The following is a 20298-nucleotide window of genomic DNA, read 5'->3' on the forward strand; positions in this document are numbered from 1 at the left end:
AAGAGGATTCTCTCCTGCAAGTGTCACAAATGAGATCACACAGATTTTTTTCTTTTGCTGAGGCAGAAACTGCAGCATCTCACATATCTGTCACCCATGTCAAAGCACTGAATGCCACTCTAATTAAAAAGCCACCTTTTTGCTAATGATTAACAAATTTCTGATTTGCAGCCAATAAGGTATAAAGCTCATTACAAAAAAGGAAGATTCTAAGCTGCCCACAAAGGGAAGTGCAATCGATTAGGCTGCCAGTCCTTAACTATTACACAGCCAGAGGCAGAGATGGGGCTTTTCCCAGCAAGGATCTCTTGTGGATGTCGATTGAATAAATCCCTAAGAGAATACCTGCACACCAACCCAAAATTTCAACATCAACAGTGCATCGTTCAGCAAGTTTCATGCAGGGGGAAGCCCAGCTGTAGCAAGCCATTAGAGCACAAAGCATTTTGCAAAGAGCAGTACAGTTTTTCTATCTGGGAGCAAGGCAATCTCCTCTGTGCCACCACTGCCTCTGTCCCACTGATGGGCTGGAACAGCAGCTGTGCTGTCACAAGGGGTCCTCCCAGCCTCAGGGTCCCCTCAGACCCATTCCATGCAGCAGTGTCCCAGGCACTCCTGCTTCCCTTCCTGATGGAACTGGTGATGCAGAGGAGGTTCTTGCTCTCTGAGCAGCAGTAACAAAAGTCTCTGAAGGATTCTGAGCTTAATGAAAGTCTGTCTAGTTAATATTGTCAATGTTATTAACCAGGGCAAGCACAATCCCAGAACTGCAGGGATCATTACTCCCATACAGCTTCAGCATCTTGCAGGGTTTTTTTGGCTGGAAGCTGCTGGACAGGTACCACAATATATTACTCCTGAATTGTTAGAGAACAAGGGCAAAGCCAACAGGTATTGCTTACAGGAATGTAAAGAATCTTGAAAGTTACAACACTTCAGTGCCTTGATTTTCTGGGCCTTTGCTGCTTTAAGAGTTTGTAATAATCTCCCTGATATTTGCACCAACCTAGAAAGTGTAGAGAAGTCCCTGTCAGTGCATGTGAGGGTGGGACAAGTAATCAGAGACCCCAGGCTACCTCTGTCCTAACTGAAAGTAAAGAACTCTAGGCACCAAGAAGATGAATGAATCTTCACTGGAAGACAGAGGATAACTACACTCAGCTAAAAGAGAGCCCAGATCATCTCCAAAACACTCAGCCTGTGTTACTGAGAGTAAAACAGCTTAGTCTGAAAGTTTCCTTCATCAGTGAGGATGAGAAAGCACACTGCAGCCCTAATTTAATCCTTCCACAAAAAAGGCAGCATGATTTCACTATTTCTTGCCCTTGGAGAATAATAAATTCTTCATCCATGCTGTTCAATTCATGCCACACTCCAGGAAATCAAGTGTTCAAAGAAAAGACACTTGAGCTGCAAAAGCACTCTGCAGAAAGGTGGATGTTCTGTGTACTTTGCTGAAAGATCCAGCAGTGCTGAACCCAATCCTCTGTGTCAGGAACAGTGCAGAGCTTGGTACAGGACATGGAGTGAGCTACCAGGAGCAACTACTGGAAGCCTTAAGTGCTTAACAGTTTTTATATCAGTGTCAGGTGGAGTCATTTAATCCCTCCACTATGGCCATCTCCTAAGAATTAAAAGAAAAAACCCCAAATATTAAGTGAAAGGAACTGTAATGAGAGAAATCAGTACAGATAAGGTAATATTTCAGTTATGAATAAACAACATTCCTTTCCTTAAAAAAAACAAAACAAAATAATAATTAAAAAAACAAAAACAAAAAAAGAAAACCAAACCCGTAACAACAGCACAAACAAGACCTTCTAAAGAATGAAAATAAAAACTAAAGCTGATTTTTAGCCTTGAACAGAATCACTGCAGACATGAAACCCGAGAAGAAACTCCACAAGTCAGCATGGCAGCTGGAGATTCAAAAGCTGCTTGAACAACTTAATGGACGATTAATCTGTCAATATTTGTTAAATAGAAAGCTATCGCTTGTGACTCAAGAAGCTCCTCAGTAATGTATCACAGGAGCCCAGGAAAGCGACTGCCTGCTTGCCCTGTTCCAATGCTCTTTCCTGACAGCCATTTCCAGTCCCTGAGGAAGACAAGACCCTGGATTAATGGCTCTCTGCCTCATCCAGATCAGACCCTCTGCTCTATGCCTAAGTAACAGCAAACAAATTGAAATTCAGATCTCAGGGAGCCTGGGGCTGGGGTCATCAACACCAAAATCTCAGAGGCTGCCAGTCGAGGATTTCTCACATCCTAATTTATGTGGATAACATGGCAATGATGATTGCAGGGCAGCTTTTCTCAGGAAATTGCACCATCCAAACCAAACACACCTCTTCATCCTTTGAATCAGAATTTCCCACTCTTCCCCTTTTCCCAAAAATCCCAGAGTTTGAGGGTGATCTGAGCGCCGATTTTTGACGTACTGACATTCTCCACTTCTATACCGCTAAGAGGAAATCTGTTAAGTTTTAGTGGCATTCTGGTTTAAGATCTGGGGAGGACGAGAAGCACTGGGGAAGAAGGGATCTGAGCTGGGAGGGCAGGAATTAGACATTTAAAGACCACTCAAAGCAGAGCTCTCAGCCCCACACCTGACCACCCAGGAGACAGGGCTGCAGCCCAGGCACACTTACAGCTATGCACTGCCTCATGATGCAGGACTGCTTCATCCTGCCGGGCCCCCCGAACTTCTTCATGTCCTTGCAGAAGTGGCACTCTCCGCACTCTGTCCGCAGACACGCCTCGCACTTGCGGCATCGCGTCCTCCGCCGCCGCGCTCCCGCCGTGCTCCGGTTGGCCGCGAGCTTCACCGCGGAGGCAGCGCCCAGCTTCCCCTTGGGCCGCCCCACTGCCCTGTTCTGGAAGAGACACACACACACACACACACAGGGTCAGCTGCACGTCCCACCTCCCTGCTGGGCTGCGGGGGGAACTGACAGGCGTTAGCACAGGTAACGCACAGCGGATATATGCGATCGCTCTTAAAGGAGTTTCATCGTTTCTCCGAGGAAAAAAGCGTTGTAAAAAGACACGGAGGTGAGGACACAAATGAGAGATCCCGAAGCCAGAGCAAGCCCATTTCAACAGGAGGGCAGAGAGAAGGCATTTAGGCACAGCTCAACAACACAAGATCAAGTCCCTGGTGAGGTGCTTGGCTTTGGTCAATAGATGATCTGTGCTAGTGCTGAGCTCTGGGCTAGATAGCTTAGATTTGTGCTCAGGTTAAGACAGAAGGACTTCCTCTGCTGAATCCAAGCCGCAGCAAAAGTGATTTGGTGGTTAAGTACAGCAGAGAAACACTCAGCCAATGGCTTGAGCCTCCAGTCATATCCTTAAAAAATCAGGAGAGTATGTGCTACTGCCAAGCCATAAAGTAGGAAATAAAACAAAAATGCTTCAAAACTCTTCCAAAGTAGCTCCCCTCCTACCCAACACTAGCAAGTGCTCAAAAATAGAGCACCAACTGATGATGTGCAAAGGCTAAAAAGGGCATCCCAGGTCTAGATTTCAATGACCTTTAAGACAGAAACTAAAGAAGCATGAAAAGATTTGAAATTATTAGATTAACTGCAACGTATTCATTCCAGACATCCAAATTTCGTGATCTCATCAGAAACTCCCTGTTACACACAAGAACTTACAGCTCATGCCAAACATCACTAAATACCATGTAATTGTATGGGGCTAATTATGCAAGAATTGACTTGGCTCATACTGACCCCTGACAATTTTCTCCATAAAGATGATAATAAGGCTCATCAGGTTTAGCATTTCTACAACTCTTCCATTTTCTGCACATCTCAGCATATGACCAACAGACCACCCAGTTTCACTTTCTGTTCCTGTTGAATTCTGGGCAATCACCAAGGCAGGGGCAGCTTGGCTATAAGAAGCCATGCAGAAATTCCACCAGAGTTTTTAAAAGGAAGGATGTGGAAACACTGCACTTGGTTGTACAAAAGCTTCCCCAAGTATCCTGCTGTACAGTCCTGAAGAGTAGCAACACTCCAGTGTATTCATCCTCCTCCCAGCTGACTTAGCAAAGCCCTAGTGACTTTCTCTAAGCTGCAGAGAAGTGCTGATATTTTAACAGCCTCCATCCCAGGAATCTCAGTGCTGGGCAAGCAAAGAAGTCAGGAGCTAGACCCCTTAAGCTTTCTCTCCTACAGACTGACTATCACGACTGAGGTGGGAGAAAACACTACTTAATCCATGATGTTGCAGAGATTTCCGCTAAGTTTTTAATTCTGCTCCTCCAGAACAGATTTTGTTCCACGTGCAGGTTGCACCTCACCGTGCTGTGTGAACACGGACGAGCTCAGCTTCCTTCCCATCGGCAACCGCAGCAGCCGCCTGGATTTCAGATCAATGTCAGACACTCTAAAGAATAAATATTTACCTTCTAGACCAACTTTCCAACCTCTCAAGGATAAAGTCTGCTCTGGCAGGACTGGCTTAGAAGCAACCTAGATAAGAGATAATTTTCTTCCTCAGCATGAATCACTCCTCCATTCTATTAGAGTCTCCTTCAGCTAGGAAGGGAGGCGAGACACGAACCAAAGACTGGATATCAGCGGGAACAAGCTAAACCAAAACATGCACAACAACCTTGGCAGCTCCCCTTGGACAACAGCACATGGAAGATTCTGTGTGAGCACCTGACTCCTCCTACTGGGAAGCAACATGATTAAATTTGAGGCAAACAACAGCTATGACACCGTGAGAATGCTGTTTTTAAATGCTTTCAAGGAAAAATCAAACTCTGTACTTTTCCAGCTGAAAGACAACTCCTGCTTCTGCCACAGTAATATGAGCCAAGTCCTAATTCTGAGGACAACAGTTTAAGTGCAGAACACTGCAAAGACGCCAAGTGATAAAAAGCCATCACCGAACACAGAATTTGAGAATCCTAAAAAACCCACAAAAGCAGGAAGGTAAAAGTACAAGAACAAGCCTGAAGTCAGACCATGTCACACAGCTCAGATGTTCTTCCAGACACCACCAGAACACAGCAGAGGTACAGAGGTTCCATCTCACTGTAGGGAACTTTTCTTGCCCACCCAAACCTCTTCACTGCTCGTTAGCAAATTGCACTAGCTGGGTTTGTACTAATTTACCAACCAACCAACCCTCAATCCAAGCCACATTTTCACTCCAGGATGTCGCAGCCAGCAAGGCTAAAGAGATCTTGCAGGAATTCCCATTTGTATCTAGTTTCAAGGGGTTCCAAAAGTGGTCGCTTAAAAACCTCCACAGAAGAAAATCTGGCCTGTGGGTTCCTCCCAGAAAGGGGCTGGGATTCAAGGGGGTAGAAGGAGCCTCCAACATGGCTTGGGGTTTATTTAGCACATGGCAGACAGCCAGATAAATTCCAGGTCGATGTTAGTGAGGAGATGCTGCAGGATTTCCAGCCCAATCTGCAGTTTTACAACATCCCAGCCCTGGCAATGAGACTGGATAAAATCTCATTCACAGCTCCTCTCCTCATCTCCCTACTGCCACTTGTCACCCTCCCAGCACAACTCCATGGATTTGTCTTGCAAATAACGAGCACACAGTAGGGGCTGGCAGCACTCCTTACCCTGGATTTACCACAGTGGCCAGCAAACAGCAGCTCCACAGCCTGAGGCTCAGGACTGGGTGTCACACCAAGCCCTACTCCAGGCTGACACAATCCCACTCCTGTGGAGGAGACCCCACCATCTCCTTTCCCAAGGAGATGCAACCTTCAAGCACAGCCTGGGCCTGTTGACTCTGCAGTCCCACACAGCCACCACTGAGAACCATCAAGAAAACAAAGACTGCCCCAAATTTGGGAGATTTCCCCCATTCCCCCCCCCCCCTTAAACCTTACAACAGAAGCCAGGGAGCTGAGATAGAGCCTGCCTGGAATACCATCACAAGCCACCCACTACGTTCTCCTGCATCTCCACAAAAACTGCTCATAACTTCTATGGCCACAGCAAGTCTTCAAAAGAGAGGCAGGACAATGCTGAAGTGGTGACAGCCACTCCGCCAAGCTCTCAACAAAGGCAAAGCAAGCAGCTGCTGAAATGTATTAGGATTAGTATCTTAAATCCATATCTCTATTACACTGAAACCTAGAAAGCTGGTGGACTTGCACTGCCTTCTAGACATGTGAACAGGACACCCTGCTCATTGTTTTTTTTGTTCTTGTTGGGGTTTTTTTTCTTTTGTGGGATTTTATTTTTTTTTGGTGCTCTCCCTGTTACTGTTATGACACACAAAGGTAACTTGCTCCTGTTCCCAAAGCAGACACACCACCTGGGCACGGTGGTCAACGTGGCCCATCACATGTTCTATCCTATGCACTACAAAACCATTAACAAGTCATCAAGTTGGGCTCACCCTCCCACTCCACAGTGCTTAAACATGGCCACTCCCCCAATAGGAAACAGATTGCAGTGATTTTCTTAAGTGCTGACCTCCTACCTACCCCACCAAATTCACCAATTCAAATTGTCCTGTTGGACAGCAATTAGGGGACTAGGTGGGGTGGTCACCGGTAATTAAGAGTCTCTCAACAGGGCTGTGAAGATCTGGGAATAAGCTCAGGTACAACACTCACAATTCTAAACCAACCCTAGGAAATGAGCTACCTGGAAGCCTCTGCTCAGAACACGAGTTTAACCTGGTTATGGACAAGTATTTGGCTGCTGAGCAATTTCCACTGCCTACTTACAGGAACCTCAGGACACTTTCACATGTCCCAGCCCTGCTCAGCTGTCACTACAAAACCACCAACCAGGGTTAGAAGGACCAAAGGCACTAAAGAAGGGCCGCTGCCCTGAGCACAACCCTTCCTGCAACAGAAACACAACCCTGATGTTTACAGCAGCACATTTCTAACCTTCACAATTACAAAGAAAAACTCAAAAGACCTCGGGCAAACAAAAAACACTATGAACACCAAGCTTTGGAGAAAACACTGCAAGAGCTATCAGCCATTAAATGCTTCATTAAATAGGTGCTGATGTTCCCCAGCTGTTGTCCCAACACCAACTGGGATCTGCTGGAGATGTCACCAGGCAACCTCACATACAAACTCCTCCGGCCTAGAGAGGAAGATCAGCTGACCTTATGACCAAATCCAAAAGGAGGGAGGTCCTGGTTCTCAAACCAAGGCTGATTAAGTCTGCAGCCTAGAAACAAGTGGCTTTTACCTGGGCACGCTTTATTCCACCACTCTGCTTCAGTGACCTGCTTAAACTGCTGCCAGCAGCACCAAAATGTTATTTCAGACTCAACATCTCCAAGAAAAACCCAGAGACGTGTGGGGCTGTTCTGAAGGGCTTCTCAGGGGGGCAGGTCAGTGAGACCCTGAACACTTCACTTCAGCCAAGTACAATCTGAACAGCTCATGTAGCATCCACTGTGTACATCTCCCCTAAACAAGGCCTGTTATGTGTTCAATGCTCACTGCTTCAAGGTGCTGTGCCACACAAATCTATCCCTTGCATTTGCAAGGCAGCGGTGATTTCCTTCTGCAACACATGGACAAATTCTGATTATTCTCATTTACTGTAGTTTGACCATGTCCACACAACTGCAACAGCAGCCAAAGATGAGAATCCAGGACTTGGCCAGGTGCCAGTCCTGAGCTTAGAGCTTTATGTGGCACTGCATCCCAACACAATTGTTTTAACAGAATTAGGATAGTGGATAAATACCACTTGTTTCTTCAGATTATCTGATAAATAAACACTAGGGGAAAATAATTTTTTACAGAAATCACATGCATTAACCCATAATTCGTAACTGCTGTCACCTAAAATACCACTCTAGAGGGGCTGGGTCATTGGCAACACTGGGCACTGGAGACACCCACAGGGAGGTACAGCAAAGGCTTCTGGTCAGTTATGTCTTTGTCCTTCCCCATTGCACCAGAGGTGCATTTTTCCATCCAAACAGGGTGCAAGTTCTGGAGGAGAAGACTCCCGAGTGCTGCCCAGGGCAGTGAACAGCACTGTCCCCTCCTGCTCCAGTGCCACATCCCTCTCCCAGCCTCCTTGTACAGGGAGACACACAAGGTATTCCTGCTAGCAACCAGTCAAAGCGACAATTCTCAGCAGTGCTGCAGACCAGGTAACTCTACATTAACCCAAAATACAGGCACTGGCCTTGGCTGCCTGGCAGGGTCAGCCTGTTACACTGCCAGGCACTACACAATCACAGAACTGTTAAGGTTGGAAAGACCTCGAAGATGGTCGAGTCCAACCATTAACACAGCACTGCCATGTTCACCACTAAACCATGTCCCCAAGTGCCACATCCACAAGTATTTTTAACTCCTCCATAGACCATGATTCCACCACTTCCCCCAGGAGCCTGGGAATAATCACAAACAAGTCAACAGTTCTTCTGTATTAAACCCTTATGTCTGTTTAGCAATTAACAGAAACCCTTCTCAAAGGAAGAACTCAGAGGAAGAAGGAAGGACAAGGATGATGTAACTGCAGGAATGAAGTGGGGCCAAGGAAGCAGCTAGAGTAAGAAAGCAAAAAATCCCACTGATGCCAATAAAATCCCTAAAAGTTGTATTAACTGAAGGGCATATGCCAACGCTACGGATCATGTCTGACTAAAGCCTACCTGCCTAAAAATCTGCACATGCAAACTCCGTGAGAGCTGTTTTCCTCTCACAGTGAGTGTTTAGAGTAACATCACCCTCCTTCCGAATACGGTCCCGCTGGGGTAGAGGTGTCCTGCAAATCCAAGGTCCCTCATTAAACAGCAGCACTGGAGGGAAAGGGAAGGCACTGGAACTTTTTAAATCCCAGCCATCCCAAATCGGCATTAATCCTCTCCAGATGTACACTGCCACCATCTCCCCCAGTTCATACCTACAAAGTCCTCTTCTACCACAACCGAAGTAGCTCCTAGTGACCCTTTCAGGTGACCACACAGAGCTCCACTATTGAATCACTCATTTCACACAAGAAAACAGAAAGAAAATAAAAAAGCTTATACTTTGCAGGTTCATCTGGGTGTTAATGACACCCCAGCAGCTTTTCTGCCAGCATAGCAATGTTGTTTAGGGTGTGATAAACTGGCACATCAGTGCCAACGCCAGTGCCCCTGTTTATTTCCCTCTGGTGGTGAGGAGGCAGAAGTTAGGCCTGGGGGGTGGAATAAGATATATTGGCAAAAATATGGTTTGGGAGATAAGCTTCATCAAAAGTAGGAGCTCTTAAGAACAAAGACACCAGTAAGTTCCACAGACTTTGGGCACAATGCAGCTTTTTTTACTGCTGCTTTGGGACAAATCCCCCTGTCCCAGACAGATGCAGTTTCCTCTGTTTACACATAGTCAGAAATCGAGTTTCTTCCCAGCGGGAACAACACAGCAACCTGGTGGGCTGGGGCAGGTGCTGCCCACGACACAGGACACAGCCCCAGCACCCACACACTTCCCAGCCCCCAGCACCTCTGGCAAGTACCACAAGTGCAGTAAATCCTGTGTGCTCTGTGCTATAAAACCCCAGAGTCTTTTTGCCTTCTTAACTGAGACACAGACCAGGGAATGAGGAACGAAAGTCAGCATAACAAGTGACAAAACCTGCAGCTTCTACCCCAGCATTGAAATTGTGCTGTTCAACTGCACCTTCAGAGGTAAAGCACCTGTTACATACAAGGGCTGTCACAGTAGAAAAAGAATCATAATAATGATTTGACATGTCCATGTGCAGAAAAACAGCATGAGCAGACATTAAAGCAGGCCTGTATGAAAATACAGCTGGAGCTACATGAGGTGTTTTACCACTGGAACAGTTCTGAACAGAAAGGAAAACATTCCACAGGTCTTTGGTACATAGGTCACTGCGTTATAGCTAAGGATCAGACCAAGACTCTTAAGAAACTCCAAAAGAAAGATTTCCCCTGTCTTGCATTAATTTTTGTTTTAAACTTCTAAGACACAAAAATGCTATGAAAGCCCCAGGTTTTAAAAGAGTTGAAGAATCCCAGAACATAACCAACTTTCCAGATTCATCCAGCAAGAACCAGTACCTTCAAGTAGCAGCAATTTCACAGCTGGTACAATACAGCTGAGACCAATCTGCTCTCCCAACCATTAGCTCTTTTTAAAAAGTGTGCGGTGATTGCACCAAGACACAGACACAAACAGAAAAGGCCTGGCATGGGAAAAAAATTTAAGAAAAGAGGAGGACTGGGACATTTTAACTACTATGTCTGGGAGCACAGCAGTGAACTCAGAAGCAGCACAGGCCTGCACATTCACACAGTCCTCAGAATTAGATAAAGGCTTAATAAAGTTACTGATCCAAACCTCAGCTTAGGTTCTTGGACTGAAACTGCACCAGGTCAGTGCAGCACATTGTATCCCCCAAGGTTCTGCATCAGATCTGCCTGGGGAGATCTGGGGAGCACCAGGGCACACCACGACCCCCAACTCTTTTCAGGCCCTGTTTTCTATGCACAATTCTGAACCAAAACAAGGTAAAGTTGTTGAAAACAAGATGGGTTTTGGAAGACAGTCTCAACGCCTGGACTACGTAGAAACTTGTCTCTAAAAACAAAATATTAGGCTATTTTAAAGAGCGAAACACCTCGCGTTATGAATAAAACTATCAAGTTTACGTTTAAATTACATACACATGTTTAATACTATTCCTGGTGCATTTTTAATTGCTTAGGCAGTTCTTAGAGAGTAAAATACGCAATCTAGAACATATGTTCTGGATTATTTTTCACAGATTACTTCATAAATTCAAAAAGTTTATTCTCCTTCCCCCACAAGAAAAAAAATTTTAAAAAGCCTTCAGAGAATAAACCCTGCAAGTATTCATAAAAGTTCTCTCTTCATTTCGGCACACATCCTTCTCTTTCTTCTACATCCCTCGTCCCTGGGAATGGAAAGGAGGCTTTGGCTATAAATCAAATCAAGACAAGGTAGCCAGGCTCAGCATCAGACTCTCCCCCAAGTCCCGCAGCCCTCTCAGCTATTTGAGGAATCTTAATAGGAAAAAAAATAACAATTCTGCCGCGGACAGGGCAGCCCCCGAGAGGCAACAACCACCCGCTCGCGGCGCGTTCGGGGCCCTGGGAGGTGCCGAACTCGCGGTGCCCGGGGCGCCCGCGGCGGGCGAGGCCGAGCGCCCCGGGCCGGCCCCGCGGAGGCTCCGCGGCCCCGCCCGGCGCGGCCCCTCGGCGGGCGGCGCTGCCCCGGGGCCGCTCCCGACCCCACATTGTTCCCGTCCCCGCGGCCGGCGCGGCGCTGCCCGGCCCGGCCTCCTCCCCTCCCTTCCCGCTGCAAACTTCGCCGCCCGCCCCGGACCTGCTCCGGCCCCAGCTCGGGCCCCGGCCCCGGCTCGGGCTCCGGCTCCGACTCGTAGTCCTCCTCGTCGGCGCTCGCAGACATGGCCATGGCTCATGGTGGGCCCAGGCGGAGCCGAGCTGACATGGCTGGAGCGGCGCTGCTGGCGGAGCCCCGCTCCCCGCACACACACACACACATGCAGGAGGAGGAGGAGGAGGAAGGGGGGCCGTGCATATTCATGCCAGGCAGCCAGGAAGGGGCTGGCCCTGCCGGCACGGCCAATCGCGGGCCGCTTCCACACCACCGGCCTGCGGGGACAGCGGGCACCGCGCGGCCGGGGCACCGCGGCCGCCCCCCGCACACGGCGCGGCCGGCGACGGGGGCTCGGCCGCCCGGCCGGCAATTAGCCCCCCGCCGGTAATGAGCCCCGCGATGTGCCGAGGGCCGGCGGGGGCGGGCCGAGGCTCGGGTGTGCCGAGCGGCGCTGGGCGGGGAGGATGCGCGGCCGCCCGCGGGGCGCTCGGCGCTGCTCGGGCTGCTCAGACAAAGGAGACGCGCACAGACACACGCGCGCACGCACACACAGCCCGCACCGCGCTACCTGCCCGCTCCCCTCCCGCGGCGCGGGGCGGGCCGGCAGCGGGGAACCTCCAACCCTCGGCAGGAGGAAGGAAGGTACCGAGCAAACTTCCAGATTGCAAGCGGCAGAACCAGCGCTGGGGAATGAGACGAGGCGACCCGGCTGGTGGAGCTGCTCGTAGCCGGCGTCACGCTGCTCCTTGTGCAGGCACCCCCTTCTTTGACTTGCTCTCAGGGAACCATTTCTAGCCATGCTCTGATCATCCTGCCCCGCTGCTAGGGTTTCACAATGAAATACCCTCCCCTCAGTGTCACACATCGGTCAGTTGGGGACCTGTTCTGGATCCAAAGGGACCAGGGCCAGCGTCTCCACATGGCCACTGCCGTTGCCGTCCAGAACCCGAGGGTCACAGGCCTGTATTTGAGTGCCGGAGATTTAAATTTCCCATTGGATTTATGGGCCTGCTTTCAGGGAAAATCCCGATTCCACTCAAGTTGTTAGGATTTTGCCTCCGGCTCCTACGCCCACAACACAGAATTAAACATGAGATTAAATATTTGCATGTGCTGAGCAACCAAGAAGCCATAAAGAAGCACATCTAATGGTCCTTGCATCAGGATTTTTGCCAAACTAGTTTCAGCTCTGGTCTAAATTACCACATGGCACAACCACTTTGGGTAGTTCACAAGAGGCAGCAACAGGCAAGAGCTGGCATGGTAGCAAGCAGCAACACAGCCCTTGTGACACCAGGATCCACACCAAGCCTGGTCCCTCAAGTAACAAAACACAGTCAAACTTTAAACACAAATTTGCTGTACTCCTGTCCTCTTGCCAACTCAAACTCAAATGATGGGTGTAGGTGATGGTGTTCTCCCCATCCTGCTCATCCACCATGCTGGGAGCAAAGCATTTACTCACAGCACGTGATGGGGCTCCCAGAAGGTGATGGGATGTGCTCAGCCTGTCTCCTCAGGTTTCTCTCTTCCCCCATTGTGTTCCTACAACGGGAGCAGGAGCAGGAGCAGACGAAAGCTGAGGCACGAAAGGCATGTGCCTAAGGCCTTGGCTTTCAGAATCACAAGGTAATATCAGAATCCAATGTTTTCTGGAAGAGAGAGGAAGGGGTGGGGGGATGCATCTCATGACAGGCCTACAATGTTCTAAACTATGAGCAAGGATGTGGCTACAGCCGTGTTTGTGGTTCCTTAATACACCTGGCCTGCAGCAGCAGCAGCAGGACAGATGACATTTGGAAGGAAAATGCCTGGTCCCACACCTGCCCATGGGCAGACCAAGTCTCCACTAGCCCAGTTCCTTGCGAGGCTCCCTGTAACCTGGCTCACACTTGTCTGTCCCTCCGGCCTTTTGGCTCTGTAATCCAGACAGGAGAAAAAAAAGAACTTGTGACATCCCCCAAGGACAATCCACCAGTCACACCAAGTAGCAATGTCATTCACAGCAAATTAAATCATGACGGAGATCATGCTACTCCTCTCGATCTGCAGCGCATTCCAGCACTCCTGATGGTGGCATTGGCTGCAGCAGGTTCCTTCCCAGTGTAACCCACAGCACCCTCGCCCCACAGCCAGCCCTGCCACTCGAGAGCATGGCCACACTGCCCTTGCAACAGCACCACAAATGACAAGTGAGATCTAATTACTGAGCCTGAGTTAGGACAGAAGGCTCACACGTGCCACGATCTTGGAATGATTTCCAAATGCTAGGTAAACTTTGCCGAGATGGTGTTTAAAAAAAATGGGATAGGGTATGATATAAAATAGGAAATTGGGAATCAGCAAGGGGGAAACAACACAATAATTTTTTCTGATTATAATTGCTCTCAAAAAAACTCATCCTGTACAAGAGCAGCTAACCATTCAAAGGAATATTTAATACACAGAAGGAACTATTAAGAGAGCATTTTCCAGCTCAATTCTTTCAGCTTGTCTACACTAGAGAACACTAAATCACAACAAACAGTGAGCAACCCTTGTGTGAACAGCATCTAGTTGCCCAGCCTGGTGGAGTTTACAACAGTTTAGAACACAAAATAAGCAGCAGTGACCCCAGTATTGCCTGCAGTGGCAGAACTGTGTCCATACTTCAGCTTAGTGTGATCCAGTACAGTAATAAATAACATCCTTAATTACGCTGCTGAATGAGCCGTAGTGAAAACTGCATGAAAACAGACAGCACCTTCTATTTTGAACTGTTGCTTTGATTGCACCTCACCTGAAGTCATATATAAGTCTCATCAATATCATAATCTTCTCCACAGAAACCAATTATGTTGTCACAAACTGAGACAATAACCTCAAGCGAAGAATAAACAGCAGGAGCAGATGAGTGCCAAAGAACCAGATTTTATTCTCATGCAAATATCCTTAAGTAGTAAAACCAAGCTGGGGGAGGACGACTACAACCCCTGTGTTGTACTCACTCACTCCTGAGCATCTCCTGTACCAACAGACTGCAGCTGCTGCTACCAGCACTGAACAGGATCCGTGTTTTCCTATTACATACTAGAGTTTACGATGCTCAATAATGAAGTGGAATAAAGTTTTTTATGTGGCACAAACACACTTTTGATTTAACCTTCCCTTGAAACTTTTTATGCACCTTTACAGAGGATTGCATTTTGCTGGTATTAGAAAGAAATATTTACACAAAAACAATTAGACCTCAAGCTGGTTGATATGTAAGTCCTTGAAAAAAGATGTTGTGATTTGAGCTGCTGCTGCTTTCTGTAGGCCAGCACGTATGTTTTCAAAAAGGAAACCCATTGAGATGTTTATGAATCACAATTATTGACCAGTATCAGAATAGGAGAGTTTCCTAGTAGCTTTCTAAGGTTCATTGTTTTGGTGTAAGTGTCCATTCACATGAAATACGATCTTAACTGTTGGGCCTGGGCAAATTTCATGACGCTTTTCTCAAGAGTTTTAACCAATATTTCAGTTGTATTCTCAACATTAGTAGTGACAGTCTGACAGCCTAAATATCCACAATCTTCCTACTTCCCATCTACTTCATCTGAACTATAACATAAGAGTTGTCATCAGATGTACTGAGTATCTGTCACAATCTTTTCAATAAAGTCTGATTGATCAACCTTAGATCAAATAAAGTAACTCAAGATGAAATAATATTGACTGCTCCCTCCATGCTACTGCTCATACTTCCCTAACCAGTGTCCAGCACTGTTCCAGGAGAACCAAAGGCAGCCAGGGCTGTACAAACACCTCCTGGAGGACACAGCCATGGGCTATTGCAGCAGAGGAGCAGCACCAAACAAGAGGCCAGGCAGAACATGCTGACAGGAACTCACTCATTCATAAGCCTTAAAAACCCAAACAACCCTCCCCAAACCCCATCATTCTCTTATCTTTAAAAAGTAATAAGACTATGGAATGGTGAAAATGGACTTCATCTATCACACAAGACAGACTTCTCTGCAGGAAGAGCCATGACAGGACTGGGACTATCCACTGGGAAATGAGGAAAATCCTGCCATGCTTCCTTCTTCCACAGAGCCTTATGGCACAAAGTGTTTCCTCAGCACAGTTTGTGTCTCCAAGAGCCATGTTCTGGTAGTAAATGCAAAAACTAGTGAAGGAGGTTCCTACGGAGATAAGCACTGACTGCCATGCTGTGGAGGAACATGCAAATAGATGTGGCTGAAAGAGTGGATTAACCGGAATAGGAAACCTGCTTTCCTGCAAGAGGCTCAGTGTGCTCTGACACACAGCACAGAATGCTGGGAGACAGTCAGCTGTGTCCAACGTGTGGGCAGCAGCCTGAAAATCCAGAGACCAAACCAAACACGTGGTAAGCAAAGGAAAAGCTCAAGTGTAGTTTGCCTATGAGGGCTCATTGCTCATTGTCATCACCTACAAACTCGACTTGGATTTGTGGGGAAACTTCCAGGACTAACAACTAAACCACACTAGGTTAAGGCTCACAGCTGCTTTGCTTTTATTGGAATTTACCCATAGATTTTGCTGTATTTGTTATTTTCAAAAAAGAGAGCACTGCTGTCCCTCTTCTATCTGGTCCAGTGGTGCCTGCAGGAAAGTCCTGAAACTGAAACAAGCCCTCATTTATATTCTCAGCAGACTTTAATTTCAGTGTGCTGAGGAACTAAGAGGAAGCCATCTTCTCGGGGACAGAACATACAATTCAGTTTTGCTGAGAAGTGCACGTGGGATTAATGTCCATAATTGCATGGCCTGTACCATGGAATGACAAACGCCTTTCCCACTGCTCTGCCGATGTGCTTCGATCCAGAAACAAAACTATTAACTTTCAGATATGTAACTCAAAGCTTGGGTTGTTTTCATATCAAGGTGTGAAGAGCAAAAGAATGTTGGAAGTCTTAAACCAGGTTCAAACCTTAGCCTCTGTTGGCCAGCTCAGCAATAAACGTAGGCCAGGCTCCTGGTGATCAAATCTCAGATCTGTCAACTCATTTCACATATAGACTATCTAAGGAAAAGGTCTAAAGACTACAGTAGTTTTTATCAGCATTTTTACTGTCATGGAATAAAGAGAAAGCTTCTGTCTTGAAAAATGGTAGTCAAGGAGTAGTTGAGAAAGATTCATATTACTGAATATTCGTGTCTGTGGTAGAAGAATGACAATGGGGAGGAATACATAAATCTTCTTGTGTGATACCTGGAGCACAACAGTTGGAAAACAGAGATGTCTATTCATTTTTTTCCCAATCCATTTAGATTTCTAGTCTGAGTCAAAATGGCTCTAATTTACCTGTTTGATGTATTAATCACATAAAGGCATTGGTCAGATTTCAAAGCAAGTGGCTGAGAGTTGATAAGAAGAGAAAACATTAAGTCAAAGATGGAAGATTAAGAAGGTGCTCATTCAAGTCCTTACTATTTATAATTACTCCCTGAAGGGACACAATATTTCAAGCACAGACTCTTGAGGTGAGAAATAATCTGTCAAGTCACGAGGCAAAGGTTTTAGAAAAATACTGAGGCAACAGGCAGTGGAGCTCTTTTGTAGAGTCACGGAGTGGGCTGTGTTGGAAGGCACCTTCAAGACCATCTAGTTCCAGCCCCCCATGGTGTGTTATGTAAAATACACATCCACCAAACCCTGGAACTCCTCAGGTCTGCACCGAGCTACTGCACAAATGAATTTGTCTGGAGGACTAATGTGTGTAAGAGACTGAAACAGCTCAGAAAAATAAACAGGTCAGGCAAGGAGCTGCCTTCCTGGGAAAGTAGAGGCTTGACAGGAACTCCCAGTAGCTCCAAGAGCTTTCACTCCTTTGCACAGTACCCCAAGAAACCTTCGGTTCTGGTGCATCAGGTTTTTTTCCTGCCTCCAAGTGTACTTAACAGGGAAAGGCCTTAGTTTTGTATGTGTACAGCTACTGTGGGAAGTCCCCTAAAAAAAATATCACCCAAACCTCAACTATGTGGTTTTGTGTCTTAATAGATTTGTCAGGAGCCACAGCTGGGGTATTTTCGTTGAATACATTTCAGTTTTCTCTTACCACATGGCATCAACAATCCTACAGTGTAAAAGAACACAAAATATTCAAAATTATTTAAATCACTGATTCCAATCACAATTTAAATCAGTAAAGAGAAAAACAAATTTAAATTGATTTAAATCCTCATTTTCTTTTATACTTGTGTTATTTTCTGGAAGAAAAGTAATTATTAGCATCTGATAACTATGAAGAAATGCCTGATTTGCAGTAGATTATGAACTTTATAATCAGGACTTTTTGTCAACAAAAAGGATTCACAATACACACATATTTGTATATGCAAATCTCCTTGCAGACTACTGGCATTTAAAATTGTTGTTGACACCAAACAGAGTTCAGGCTCTGCTGTGTGGGATCACTTCAAACACCTTTAAGCTGGTGCCTGGCAAGAATGAAATGTGACAGTTTAAATCTTTTTGCTCCTGCGCCACTTGGAATGACTGATGGAAAACTTATTTGAATCTCAACCAGAAAAATACACCATACAACAATTTACCCAGAATCTCAACCAGAAAATACATCATACAACAATTTACACAGGATTGTTTTGCTGTCTTATCCACCTTTATATTTTTATCCTTTCCATGTTTTTTCTAACACCAGATAGACTCAATTTTTACTTTAATTCCTAAGTGCTTCTTTTTAATTGTCAGTATGTGCTTTCTAATACATTTGTATTCCCACAGGAAGTTCCCTGAGTAGATCTCCAAGGAACTGGCCTGTCTTAGGGAATCTGGCAGAGTTTTCCCACTGCTGCTACATGGAATGTTGCTTTCCTGGTGGTAGCCCCAGGCAGGCTCCTGAAGCTGATGCTGGTTTGATGTTGTGCCATTTCTACTTGCTCAGATCTGTTTCAGCCACCACTCTGGTTAAAACACTAATTGCTGTAACGAGTCCCTCACTGCTCCTGCTTCTCTGGGTGGAGCTGGCCCAGCGATAGCTATGGCAGGAATTCTTAGTAAGCAAGCAAGTAAAAACTGGAAGCACTTATTCAAAGGTTTTCAGGAATGTTCTTTGTCCACCTCACACCTCTCCCCCCGAACTGAAAGAAAACCTGATATAAAGCAATGCTCAACACTTCTGAAAAGTCACACTGGTTTCAAGTTAATCAAAACACTCCATTTTATGCTTTACCCCCTAATTTTTGCATACAATCAAATTTATTGTGTCCACTGATTCTTAGTCCGTTTGCTTACTATTTCTTAGGTTTGATCCAATGCATAATGTCACATAAAATTGAAACCATAAATAAAGGAGCTCTGTTACTAAAAACTGGTAGACTTTCTTCTCTTCCCAGCACTTCTAAGGTGAAACACCAAAGAGGGAAAAAGTCTCCTTGCTGCAAATGGTGGCAGACATATGAATGTACATGGGGACATCTATGGGGTCCAGATCTGGAAATAGTAGCTAATCCTGCTGACTTTTATTATTTAAAATACAGGTTCATTCTAAAAATCTAACACCCTTTTCACCACAGCTGTCTACTGTTCTTCTTGTGTACTCTTTGGTTCAGACTGTGAACAATGATCTGAAATCTTATTTCCAGCCTAAATCTATTTATGGTATGTTTATATTCACTTCTTCCCATGCCAACATTGTCCATTAGCTTAAATAACTCTTTTCCTGCCCCGATGATTATACTCCCTGAAGTACATACACAACAATCCTCTCCCCCTTCAACTCTGCTGGGCCATGCTGAACCAGGCATGTCCTGCCAGTCCCTGCTCTCCAACATCACATTTTGAATATATGTAGTTGTGGAGTCCCACATTTACCCTCACCTCAAAACCACCTATAATGGAACCAGAATAGAAAAGTGAAAAAAAAAAAAAAAAAAAAAAAAAAAAAACAACACACCCAAAAAGCTCAAACGTATGGTTTTTGTACCAGAAAAGACTTGTGATTTTCAGCTTTGGAATAAGGAAAAAAAAAAAAAAAAGAAAAAAAAAAACACTGAAAGACAGTAATGGGGTCATAAAAATTCCTTGACAGCACAGAGATGAATAGGCACCTCATTCAAATTTCTCAGAATGCATGATACAGAAGACATGAAGTGTATTTATGATATTAAAGATCTGAAACAACATAAGGAAGTACTTATCTACACAGAGCTTTATTAAACCGCAGGAGACACTGGCACAGGATGCTGAGGAGATCAAAAAGATCAACAGGTTCCACAAATTATTAGGTAAATTCACAGAGAGAAAAAAATTCTACCAGGGGACACTAAACAGAAAAGATTAAGATATAATCTTCCATCTTAACAGGGAAGATAAGCAAAGGGAATCTCTGTATTTCTGCTTTGTTGCTACGACTCCTTTAACAGCTGTGATGGCACCACCAGGAACAGGACAGTGCTGCAAGGACTGTGGGCTTGGACATGACTTGTAGACATGACTTTCCTCAGCCACAGGAATCAGCCTTTTGCTCTGCCTCCCACAAGATTAATTTATATGAGTTAATCCTTCTTTTTCATATCCATGGATGTATCTGTAGAATTCTGCAAAGAGATTTCTAGTAAAAATAATGGGGTACAAACTGAACTGCTGTAGGACAGAACTCACTCATGACAAAACAGATGCTGCCATCCCAGAAAGCCCCTTTCAATGTGATGCCCAACCGTGACTACCCCACCCCAAAAAAAAACCAGCCTGAGGGATGCCTTCCTTCTTTTTTTTCCCCAATGATCACTTTTCCTTCCTAGTTCTCATGCCCTGATACAGAGCTATGAACACTACTTGCATTGCCAATTGCAGGAAAATTGGTGTTCAAAATAATAATAATCCAATCAAACTTTCAGTTTATGGCCTTTGCTAATGAATAGTATTCCATTAAATAGGAATATTACCTTTTCCTTATTATACTTCTCAGCTATCCTCT

General features: G+C 45.8%; 1 protein-coding gene across 1 annotated transcript in view; it reads right to left on the minus strand.

Annotated features, from left to right (window-relative positions):
• Positions 1–20298, minus strand: part of KDM2B (lysine demethylase 2B) — a 105199-nt gene that overhangs the window by 12687 nt on the left and 72214 nt on the right. Inside the window, exon 13 of the mRNA XM_062504372.1 lies at positions 2652–2876. Coding sequence (XP_062360356.1) covers positions 2652–2876 — 225 coding nt within the window. The remainder of the gene's footprint in view (positions 1–2651; positions 2877–20298) is intronic.

This window comes from Cinclus cinclus, chromosome 17, assembly GCF_963662255.1.
Source record: "Cinclus cinclus chromosome 17, bCinCin1.1, whole genome shotgun sequence".
In the NCBI taxonomy this organism is placed as follows: Eukaryota; Metazoa; Chordata; class Aves; order Passeriformes; family Cinclidae; genus Cinclus; species Cinclus cinclus.